Source organism: Corvus brachyrhynchos, unplaced genomic scaffold (assembly GCF_000691975.1).
Source record: "Corvus brachyrhynchos isolate BGI_N302 unplaced genomic scaffold, ASM69197v1 scaffold305, whole genome shotgun sequence".
Taxonomy (NCBI): domain Eukaryota; kingdom Metazoa; phylum Chordata; class Aves; order Passeriformes; family Corvidae; genus Corvus; species Corvus brachyrhynchos.
Genome location: NW_008239284.1, coordinates 164,148 through 175,280, shown reverse-complemented (window position 1 = coordinate 175,280; position 11,133 = coordinate 164,148). Strand labels below are relative to the sequence as shown.

The 11,133-nt window shown below is 49.8% G+C and overlaps 1 protein-coding gene across 7 annotated transcripts in view; it reads left to right on the top strand.

Moving 5' to 3' along the window:
* ZNF618 (zinc finger protein 618) overlaps nt 1-11,133 on the top strand; it is a 44,363-nt gene that overhangs the window by 3,021 nt on the left and 30,209 nt on the right. For 5 of the 7 annotated variants that reach the window (XM_017740324.1, XM_017740317.1, XM_017740319.1 and 2 more), the window contains 4 exons: nt 2,172-2,261; nt 3,597-3,632; nt 4,384-4,461; nt 5,462-5,551. Coding sequence is in view for 6 of the 7 variants with exons in the window: in XM_017740317.1 (XP_017595806.1) it covers nt 2,172-2,261; nt 3,597-3,632; nt 4,384-4,461; nt 5,462-5,551 (294 nt within the window). In the remaining variant the exon portion in view is untranslated. The remainder of the gene's footprint in view (nt 1-2,171; nt 2,262-3,596; nt 3,633-4,383; nt 4,462-5,461; nt 5,552-11,133) is intronic. The other 2 variants (XM_017740322.1, XM_017740320.1) reach the window with 1 other exon arrangement.

Here is an 11,133-nt window from a genome sequence, read left to right as displayed (position 1 = left end):
CTACACTGCCCAGGGAAGAAGTGCCCAAACCCAGCATGGGCTCTGCTGGGGCCAGTGAGGTCCCTGCTGTGTGACAGGGACCACAGGTAGCCATGCCTGGCCCTGTGAAATGGTGTGTGAGTTTGTTTTCTTCTGTTCTAACAAGTCTCCATATTTACTGATCTCTTTCCTTCCAAACTAAGGCCATAATAGTTTTTGTTCTCCAAATGTGAAAGTGCCTGATCTTTGGGATTCCTTTGAAGAGTTAATCTTCAGTTGGTCCTGCACAGCTCATTGCACTTCAAAAAGGAGGTTGATTCCTTGGTTTAGGGACACCCAGTGAGGTGGGACTGATTGCTGATGCCACATTATGAGTTTTCTCTGCTACTTGACTTGCTAATTGGCTGTGCTAATTGACTGGGGGGTTTTTGCAACAGCTACGCAGATACTCAGCGGCAATCATTAGATCCTGTTCATTGTGGGGAAGGGCCCAGGGCAGAGGGAGACCCTCAGCACCACGTTGTGACCACAGAAGGAGCCTGCACAAGATCCCATAATGAAACAAACAGTTAAATGTGACTCACCAGTGCTTTTCCCACTGGTGTGTTCTCACTGGTGTGTTCTGCTGCTCCTCCTTCTCTCCCTTGAGCCATGCACTGTCTGTGCAGCGAGTCCCTTTCTCCTTGCTTGTCCAGCCTAGACTTCTAAAAAACCCCTTAACTCCAGTTTAGCATTGCTGTGCTCTGATTAAGATACAAATATTTTTTAGTCACAGAGGTAAAGTTCCACTGCCCAGATGTTTAACACTTTTTAGATTTGGCATTTTTCTCTGCTAGATCATCATAGCTTCTACAGTCACCCTGCCAAGCAGAATAAAGGGGGACAGTGATCCTTTATTTAGTGCTGAACCCCATGTGCTGCTGGACTGAGTGGTGAACCCAAGTGAGTGATTACACCGTACCAATATAACCTAGTTGAAAGTATGGAGTGATTTTAAGAGTAAAGTGACGGAGCAGTAAAATAAAAGCTTACTTAATGTGCACTGTGGTGTGTTTGAGCACAGCATGGAAGAGGTAAAAGGCTTTAACTTGGCTGATAGTAGGGATCCATGGATACAGCTGCACTTCTGCAGGGGAGCTTACGGAGTGGCAGGTCCTCTGTGGAGCCCTGGTACTGCTGCCTGCACTCCTTGTTCCTGCTGGTCAGGAAAACACTTTGGTTTGGAGATCCTTTGTGGCTGTGCAAACTGATGTGTTTCACTGTGCTTGCCGTGGGCTTTGTTGTGTTTGCCACTTTGCTGTGGGCTCATGGCACCAACCATGCTGGGGCTGTCTGACAGGTGGGGTGACTGTTCAGGGAGGTCAGTCTGTACCCCAGGCTGCGTCAGGCAGCAGAGGGGGGAAATGCCCCACCAAACTGACCAAAAATCAAGAGGAGGAAATCCTCCTCTTACACTGATGTCATAGCTGAGCTAAAGACACTGATCTCCATTCAGAACAAACCAGGCTCATAAACATCGGGAGCTGTTTTGCATCTGTCTGCCCCACACAGGTGTGGTGAAGGGTTGGTTGTTGCTGGGATGAAGTGACAGGGGGTAGGGAACAAACATATATGAAACCAAGCTTTGTCAGTCTCCCTTCACTGAGCCCCTTACTGTCCTGCGTACCTTGGATCATTGGGTCTCTTGGTTTTGTTGGCTGTAACAGGATCCTGGGTGCAGTTAGGAATCAGGAAACAGCAGCAGGAAGAACCAGGTGTGTGCTCACATCTAGTCCATGTTAGAGTTGCTGTATTAAGGCTTTGGTTTCTAACAGCTCATGCATTGACTCTGTGTTTAGTTCTGCCCCTTTGTCCCCATCCTGACCTGTACCTGCTTACTGAGGCCTGACCTTCCAGAGGAGATGCCAGCAGGGCCTGCTGCCCTGCATCCTCATTGCTGTGAGGTCTGTGGAGTCTGCCCCGGAGAGCAGAGGTGTCTGAAAAGGAAATAAATCAGAATATGCCCCAAGCCATATAGTGTGGGGCACATGGGGGACACTGTGGGGCAGTGGTTGTCTGTGTGCCTCAGAGACCTGACAGAGCACGTGGGATGTGTCAGTGCATGGGGGTGTCTGACTCTGATTGAGCAGTGTGGTTGCAGTGCTTGCCTTTCACCACAGAGTTTCTAAAGTGATGTTTTCTTCTTCCTACAGACAATTTTAGGTACACGTGTGACATTTGTGGGAAAAAATATAAATACTATAGCTGCTTCCAAGAGCACAGAGACCTACATGCCGTGGATGGTGAGTAATATTTTGACACTCAGACACCTGAACTAGGCTGAGAAGTCTTCAAGGAAGCACAGTGTGGTTCTGCAGGAGCATGTGGCCTGTGGTGTGCAGGACACAGCCCTGCACGGATGGCCTGGCTTTGCCATGGAGGCACAGTCTACAGGCACTGCAGGAAGGAGCTTGCTGTGCCTGATTTTCTCTGTGTGCATCAAAACAGCCCCCTGTGCTGGGCCCTGGGGACCTTGCAGTCCTGTCTGCAGTGAGGTTCATGGTTAGGATGGAGATCCTGGAACTGAGTGCCTCAAGGTAAATGGTCAGCCTGATTATTTGCTGGGAAGGAGTTTGGGGTTTTTTTGTTTCTGAATTTACAGGTTTGTTCCCAACATACTTCTGTGTGCAGTATTTCAGATTTCAGAGTTGGGAAATGTTGTTTCATTCTTGTTAATCATTGTGATAGTGAACTGATGAAGTTGTCAGTGGCCCTTACAGGCCAATTTTTCCTCTGTGACTGTAGATGTGGCCTAGGCTGGTGGCACTTGGGCAGAAGCGGACATCCCCTGCCAGAAGCAGTGTTTCTTTATTCTGCATTGGGGGAAGTGAAGTATCAACATGCTGGCTTGCCCCCTGCTCACTGAACATCTAAAGCTCCTCACCTCAGAGCCCACAGATACTCCAGACCTCCCCTGTGTGTGCCTGTCAGTACTGCTTCTCACTTGGCCAAGGAGAGTTCTAGAAAGAGGCTGCTTGGAGAGCAGCAGGTTTGACTGGCTGGGCTGTCTCAGAAAAGCGAGTGGTTTTTCACAGTACATGGTTGTCCAAAAAAAATGGCTGCGCTTACCTGGAACATGTGGACATCTGAACGTGCTCTAAGGACAGCTGGTGTTCTCCTGCAGGGCACTACTGCCAGCTCCCTTCCTCCTGTGGGGAGCCTGAAGGAAATTAGTGGCGCTGAGAGTCACTGTGAGGGGAGCGTGACTGCTTCAGTCAGAAATGTCTCAGGGAGCTCTGCCAAGGGCCATGAGAGGGCTTGGAAATGGCTCCATGTGTGTGCAAGGACTGTCCCAGCTCCTCCCTGGGGCTGCTGTGTCCCAGTGCACCCAGGGGTGAGGCTGTGTCAGGGTCAGAACAAAGGCCTTGAGCATCTGTGTGTATTAGGGCTGGGCATGCTCAACCAGGTCCTGTGAGGATGCTGCTGGGAAGAGGAGGGACTGGGGCACAAAGCCTGGTTTATTCAGTGGGGCTGAAATGTGCTGAAGCAGTATGTGAAATGCAGGAGGAAAACAAGACCATTTAAGAGGATTTAATTTCTGTTTTGTTTCTTCCCCTCCTTCTTCTATTCTGTGTTAGTTTTTAGTGTGGAAGGGGCCCCAGAAAACCGGGCAGGTAAGCCGAGCTCCTTTGTGTGCTTTATTTCACAAACCTTTTCAAGCATTCAGTAGTTCAGACACGGCAGGTCGATTCTGAACTTGTAAGAGTCAAAGGAGTTTTGTCAGGGATTGCAGTGGGACAGGGAGCATCCTCTCTCCCTCCCCAGTGTCTACAGCCAGGAGGTTGATGCCCAGCCCTAGCAGATACCAGGCTTTTGTTGCACATACACTTGGTCAGGCTTCAGAAAATCAAAGAAGCAGGTGTTTCATGTCTTTGGTGATCTTGTAAATTGCTCAAGGCATAAAACAAGTTCTTCTCCAAAGTGGGTTGGGTTGTGATTGTTGCTAGCTGTGCTGTTAGCTGGTAGGAGTCCCAGGTCAGTATTTGTTAGGTGACTTGCCTGCAGACTGCATTGCCGTGCCCACTGTCAGCCAGTACAGCAGCATTAGGGGGGAGACTCCCTGGAAGAAAATCAGGAAATATGGATCAGTCTTCGCAATGTGCTCATTCAGTTCTTCTCTGTGTTTTTTAACCACTAATACCCACAAGGCCTGTTAGTGGGCTGGGAGCAGGGTGATCCTGGGGCACCTGAGGAGGAGGAGGAGGGACAAGTCAGACAGAGGGGTCACTGGTTTGTAATTGCTGTCTTCCAATCCCGTTACAGATGGAAATGTGATTACAGGTGCAGGAGCATTCAGTGCCCGTGCAGCTGTAGAAGGCAAAGCTGAGGTGTTGTCAGCTGTCCTCTGGCTCTGTTCTCTTGCAGACCCATATGACCAGGCCGTCATCGCCGCCGACGAGGTGAAGGAGGAGGAGCCCGAACCCTTCCAGAAGATTGGGCCAAGTAAGAGTTATTATAGTTTCAAATAAAAGAGAAAGCACAGGCGGTCACAGCTGCCTTTAGCTGGAGTACCTCTAGGAAAAGCAGGAAGCACTGCATTACACAGAGGGGTTGGAATTTGGGTGCTCATAGATAATGTTCAGGCTCAAAGGAGCATCAAACACCAACAGCCCTGGCCCTGAGAACTGCAGCTTTGTGATGTGTTCTGCTCAAGAGCTCTGCAAGGAGAAGGGGAAGGGAGTTCACAGGAAGAGCAATCTGGCAGGGATAAGAGAGGGCTTGAAGGTGCACTGAGAGCTGGCAGGTGATTCATTCACACTGCCTTTGTGGTGGGTCTTCAAACAGAGCAGAAGGAAACACAGTCAGCACCAGATTTTGCCAAAGCATTTCTCTGAATTGTCCATTTTGGAAACAATTGATTGCCCATGGATTTTCCTTTGGGTTGCAGCTTGCTGCCAGTTCTGCACTCCCAGCACTGACAAGAGGAGGTGGTGTCAGTGCGTGGTTATACTCCACTATTTCCAGGATCCCCAAGGCAGGGATGAGCACAGTTACTCCAGAAAAGCCCCTTCTCCTCCAAGAGAACTCCACAATCCCAATATGAAAGTTCTCTAATACTTGAACTTGGCTACTTTTTTCCTGGTTTGACTGTTCCTGTTGTCCACACATCCCAGGCTTCCTGTAGCCAGAGGACAGAACTGTGTCATCCATAATAGACTTTAGAACTGGATTCTCTCCCTTGTTTTGCATTACTTGCTGTAGTTTTGGGGTAATCTTCTGCAGCTTGTTCAGTTCTGCTGGACTTTTTATGCATGGTCCATCCCTTTGTCTTGAACTGTTTCCTTTCTTGGGAAAGGGATGTGTGGATTACAGGGCAGGCGAGTTCCACATGCATGAGGAATGTTTGTGTCACCTGGCCGGTTTCTCTGTAAAAAGTCAAGAAACTGGCATTGTGTTAGAGGGCTGCCCTCCTTGCTGACCTTTGTCCTTGTTCATTTGACAGAAACTGGCAATTACACCTGTGAGTTCTGTGGCAAGCAGTACAAGTACTACACTCCCTACCAAGAGCACGTGGCTCTGCACGCCCCCATCAGTGAGTATCTGCTGCAGGGCTGGCCCGGTGCACACTGGCACCTCCAGGGGCTGTGGGGAGCACCAGGCTCGCAGGAGAGACTTCACTCTTGGGGATCCTTCCACTGGAGCTGTGGGATTGCAGCGGCAGGACATGGATCGTGTGCACCAGGGCACTGTAAAGCTGAGCTGGGATCCCCTCTCACAGGGACACTGTTAGGTCTGGAATGTCACTGAGCTCCTACCCCAGCCCGTGGAATTCTATACATGTTCCTTGTGGGGTTGATGGTTTAGGCTCTTGTTTAGCCGAAGTGATGCACAACTTTTTTATACTCCCCTAAATAATAACTGAACATACATGTCAGGGAAAAAGCATCTTTCTTAAGAACTTCTGGGGAATTATTTCGAGCAATGAGTTAAAACTGAATTTCAAAATCATGTAAATGACCTCAACAGCTTGCTACTAAATCACAGTCAATAAACAATTTATTTCAGGGAGCTCAGGACAAGGCAGTTGTCAGCAAACTGCACAGCACTGCGCTATGCACTCCCGAGACAGAGGGGAGGCTTTAACGAGCACTTCAGTGTAACTCAGTGCAAAATCTGACTGAACTAGTTGAGAGAAATTTTTGCTGCCTGCTGGATTTGAATACTTTCGAAGTGTGAAGAGAAGTTCTTTGCAGCTGGACTTCCTGCTCCTTTTCTTGGGATGAGGGACAGGAGGGATGAGCTGAGCTCATCAGCCTGCAGCTGCAGCCGGCAGGGGGCGCGTCCACCCCAAAATCCCCTGGAATTGGGTTTTCAAGGATTATAATGAGGCACCCTTGGGTGTATGGGAACATGGTCCACCAGACTGTCACTTTTAAGGTTTGGTGGCTCTTGACAGCTGCCATGCAGGTTCTCTGAAGCTTGGATGTGGACCAGGATGATGGCAGAAGATGCAGGGCATAAAATACAAGTCCAACACCATCATCACAACGTTAATCTTGTTATCTGCCATCTGCTGAAGGAACTGCCCCAGTGCTTATGATTGCACACATAACAGTTATTCCTAGGGTCCCCTGCCCCTGGAAGCTCCACCTCTTCACTGAGGTGTTTTCAGCCCTCAGGAAAGCCACTGGTGACCAGCAGTGGGTCCATCTCCTGCCACAGAGGGGCCCTTGGACACCAGGGCTCTGGGGTCAGTGCTCCCCCTGCAGAGAGCTCAGGAGCAGTGTTCTGTGAGCACTGGGGCTTTGCTCAGCTGGAGCTAATTCTGACCTTCCCAGTGCTTCCCATTTCAAGGGGATTTATTGCCACTGATGTCTTTCCACCTTCCCAACCATTTGTAGCAATAGCTGAGCTGCTGGTTTGAGCCCAGGCTGTCCAGCAGAAAAGAAACCCCAGCTGTGTTTCTCTGGGAGGCGTGTGCCTGCAGCGAGCCCTGCAGTTCCAGTGGCCCCCACAGGCCCTGCCCCTCTCCTGGCAGGGGCAGCTCAGGCTCCTGCCTGGTGCTGTGTGGCCCCTGGGAGCCAGCTCTAGAGGAGGAGGCATGTTCTGAGTGCTGGGCTTGAAGCCATTCTTGCACCATGGTTTCTGCAGCAAAAGAAAAGCTGCCCCTGCTGCAGACTGCATCAGCAGTCCCTGAGCTGTGCAGATGGGTTTCCAGTCCTTTCACGTATCTTTAACTATGAGGACAGTTAAGATCAGGTCAAGATAGTATTTTCATAAGGTTTAACCCCCTCCCCATAAACTTTTCTTTTTCCTTTTTTTTTTTAACCTTTTTTTTCCCTCTCCTAGTTCCCATGACCAGTAAGATTTATGATTTACAATGACAAGCCACTAACCCTGATGAGGATACAGGAGAGGGTATGATGAGCTCCCAAGGCAGGCTGGCCAGTACATCCTCCTACCTTTCTACTGCTCAGACTCTGCTCTTCCCAAAGTCCAAGGTCCTGTGAGGCAGCTGTTAACACCTGACTTTTGAAAAGCACAGCTGGCTTTTCTTGGATCTTTGCAGTCAGGAGAAGTAAAGCTGAGACTGTGTTTTTACCCTGGTCTCATTCTTCTGGTTATAAGGCAAATGCTGAAAATTTAGTCACGATGGGAATGGGTGAGGAAACCCCTTCTGCATCACCAGTTCTGCTTTCTGGGTCTCTGCTTGAGTGCAAGCTTCCCTTCCAGAGCCTGTGTTTCTGGTTCTCTGTCATAATGGATAAAAATTCATTGGAAATGGGCTAAAACAAGGAATGATATCCTGCAGCTTCAGTGGGATCTTGCAGGATAATTTCTGGTCAGTGCTGCTGGATAGCTGCTGTCTGGCAAAGAGCTCTGCTGTGGGGTTCCCTGGAGTTGTTAATGCCAAATGTCTCCCTCCAAAGTTCCCTTTTTTGAGTGAGGAGTAGGGGCTTTTTCATAAGATTAGAACTGGGCTATGACTCTTTAAAAATAATATTCTTATGCTGTTTCTGTCAACGTATTCACTCTTTCGAAGAAGGCTGTCAGAGAGGCAGTTTCCAAAAAAAAAAGTGGATTGTAGGCACATTCATTGTCCCAGTTTTAGAAACATTTCTGAATGGAGGTTCATGGGGGAAGGTTCAGAGACGTTTCTGTCCTCCTTCAGGCTCTGGCTGCTCTGTAAGATGGAACTGATTGAACCATGTTTGCTGGGGCTGGGCTGTTGGGATTGCTCAGGAGGATGGAGAGAGACTGTTCAGGGCATCAAGTGGCAGAACAGGGGGAATGGCTTCACAGTGTTAGAGGATGGGGTCAGATGGGATTTTGGGAAGAAATTCCTGATATCCACTTAGGAATTGGGTGGGCAGGCCCTGGCACAGGGTGCCCAGAGAGGCTGTGGCTGCCCCTGGATCCCTGGCAGTGCCCAAGGCCAGGCTGGACATTGGGGCTTGGAGCAGCCTGGGACAGTGGGAGGTGTCCCTGCCCATGGCAGGGGGGTTAACAAGATGATCTTTAAGGTCTCTTCCAACCCAAACCAGTCTGGGATTCTGTGATTCTGTGAGTTTGCACCACTGTCATCTCTGGACTTCCTGGAGAAACACCTTCTGTAGGACTGCCTTGATTGAAATGCACGCAGATATGCTTCAGAGAGACATCTAACCTTGCTTTTGAGTGACAGCAAATACAGCAATCTCACAAGGTAATTATTTTGATGATTTATTGCCTCCACTAAATTAAGACTAAAATTAGCCAGCTGTAGCTTTCAGACACTGGATCCTATTTATAACCTTGTCTGCACAGTGAAGGAGAACTAAGTTACCAAGTTTCTGTCCTTCCCAGACCTGGCAGAGCCTGCTCTCTAGTCCCTGGTTAAATCAAAGAAGTGACCTGTGTTTCCATGGTAAGCTCTGCTGTTCTCAGGCCCTGGTTATCCTCTTGTCTCCTCCTCCGAGCATTCTCCAGTCTGTTCTCCACCCTCAGCCAGGGCAGGCACCAGCACTGGGTCAGGAAGGAGCTGAGAGGTGGCACTGCCTTCCTGATCCCCTTGGAAATGCCTGATTTCCACCCAAGGAGTGCCTTTGAGGCACAGTGTCACCCTGGGAGCTCCTCTGCAGCCGTGCTGCCCAAGCACAGCAGTGCCCGAGCTTTTCCTGCTGCCAGGCTGGAGCCCCCGCTGTTCTCAGCATCTCCTGCAGCTCGTGTGTCCTTCAGCCCAGCCTGGGCTGTTCCCAGGGCTGCAGCACAGAGCCCTGAGCCGACTGACTGCAGAGCATGCAGCGAGAATCACCCTCCACACACTGCAGCCCCCACTGGGACGTGTCTGCGCTGCGTTCTGACAGGGCTTGAGAAGCTCCACAGCAGCAGTTATGAGGTCAGCTGCCCACAATGCTGTCTCCAGTCTTGCTGCAGATTTTGAGGGAGGAGGTTTTTGTGGCCATTCAGCAACTCAGGATTTTCATTTTTAGAAACTTCTTGGCCTTTTCATCAGCCTGAGGCCATGAGTTCCACAGGGAAGGTGACTTTTCCAGAGTAGAGCAGAGGAGCTGTGTGATGGTCTCTACCTGTGCTGCTCAGCCTTCAGAGGGAATTTGGCATCTGATGAGCTACAGACTGAACATTTTTTTTCCCAATGAGCTATTAGCTTCTCCAGACTTCTGGAGCTGATATTCCTTTGTCTGTCTTGCACTGCTGGCTCAGACTCTCTCTCTGCCTAGTGTCAGATGGAGCAGCCTTCTCTGTGGGGTCCCAATTTGAAGACATACTGTTTGTTTAATTTGGGAGGAAGAAGAAGTTTTGGAGGTCATCATAGCATTGAGACTTTGGTCTTCAGGTCCCAGAGCAATATCTGGGCTGCAGAGGATGTGCAGTGATGCTCTTTGTGTCTGGCACTGAAGAGTTGCTGATGGCTGTTCTCATGGCACTGATGGGGAATAAAGCAGCCATTGGTGGGAATGGCCCTCATGGGAAGCAGATGATCCACAAGCAGGAAATTTTCATATCTGACTACATTTTTGCTGGCAGTTTGGCAGCAGCTGGAGGAGGATTATCCATGGAGATTAAAAGGGAGCACAGAGAGCAAAACAAGCCTCCTGCCTATTTATCTGGCCAGAGCCCAAGCAGAGGAGAAGTATCCTGACCTAAACTGTGAGAAAACCAGCACATCATCTCCTGCAGAACTGTGCTGGCATGTGAGGAAATGTCAGCTTGGGCTGTGTGTCAGAGCAAGTGATTCAAAACCCCTGGAATTACAACCCCCTCTGAATGTGCACACCCCCAGTCCCCAGCGCTGCTGATGAAGGTGAGAGCCACTCACAGTCAAGGTCTGTAAGGTCTCCTGGCGTTTTGGAAAAGAGCATCCAGTCCCAGCCTGGGGGACTTCTCGCCTATTTCAGAGTCAGGCTGGGGTGCTGCCATGGCATTCCCCTGAGAGCTGCTCAGGGTGGATGAGTATTTCTCAGTTACTCTGTGTGGGATGGGCAGGTGCTGCTGTTGTCCCTCCATCTTTGGACATTCCACAGTAGAAATCACTGGTAGGGAGGTAGGGCTGTGGGTTATGTGAACCTCCTTTGTTAGTGATTCTTCATGGCAGCTGGTTGGAGTGGGACGGGGGCTTCAGGACCCATATCCAAATTTCCATAGAAGAGGCCCCTTGGGAATGAAGGGGGTTCTTAGACAGTTTCTCCATTTTTGTAAAGGTTTATTTAATCCATGTGGTCCAGACAAAGGGCTGTCCTCCTGAAGGTGTTTCAGATGACTTTTGGCATTGAAAATTCCTGGTGATCCTCACTGTGTGTTGCAGAGACCAAAATATAGATGCGTTCAAAGAGCACGTCCCAGTAATACTCAGAATTTCTCCGCATGTCACCACTCTGGAGATGGGACCAAAGGCCTTTACTCACTCTGCCTCCTAATTCCATTCCACTCCAAACAGTGCCCTTTCCTTTGTATTTGGCTGAAGAGACAAGGAATGTAGCTGGAGATCACTAGGATTTATTCAAGGCTCAAGAAACAAAGATGCTCTGAGTAGTTTAGAAACTGCTCCCCAAGTTCAGTCCATAGAAATGGAGGCCAGAGCTGCAGGTGCCCCCAGCCAGGCCGTGGCAATCACACAGTGCTCCTGGATGGATGGGCTGGTTCCTGCTGGCGGGGGAGGGGGTTGGGGACCGC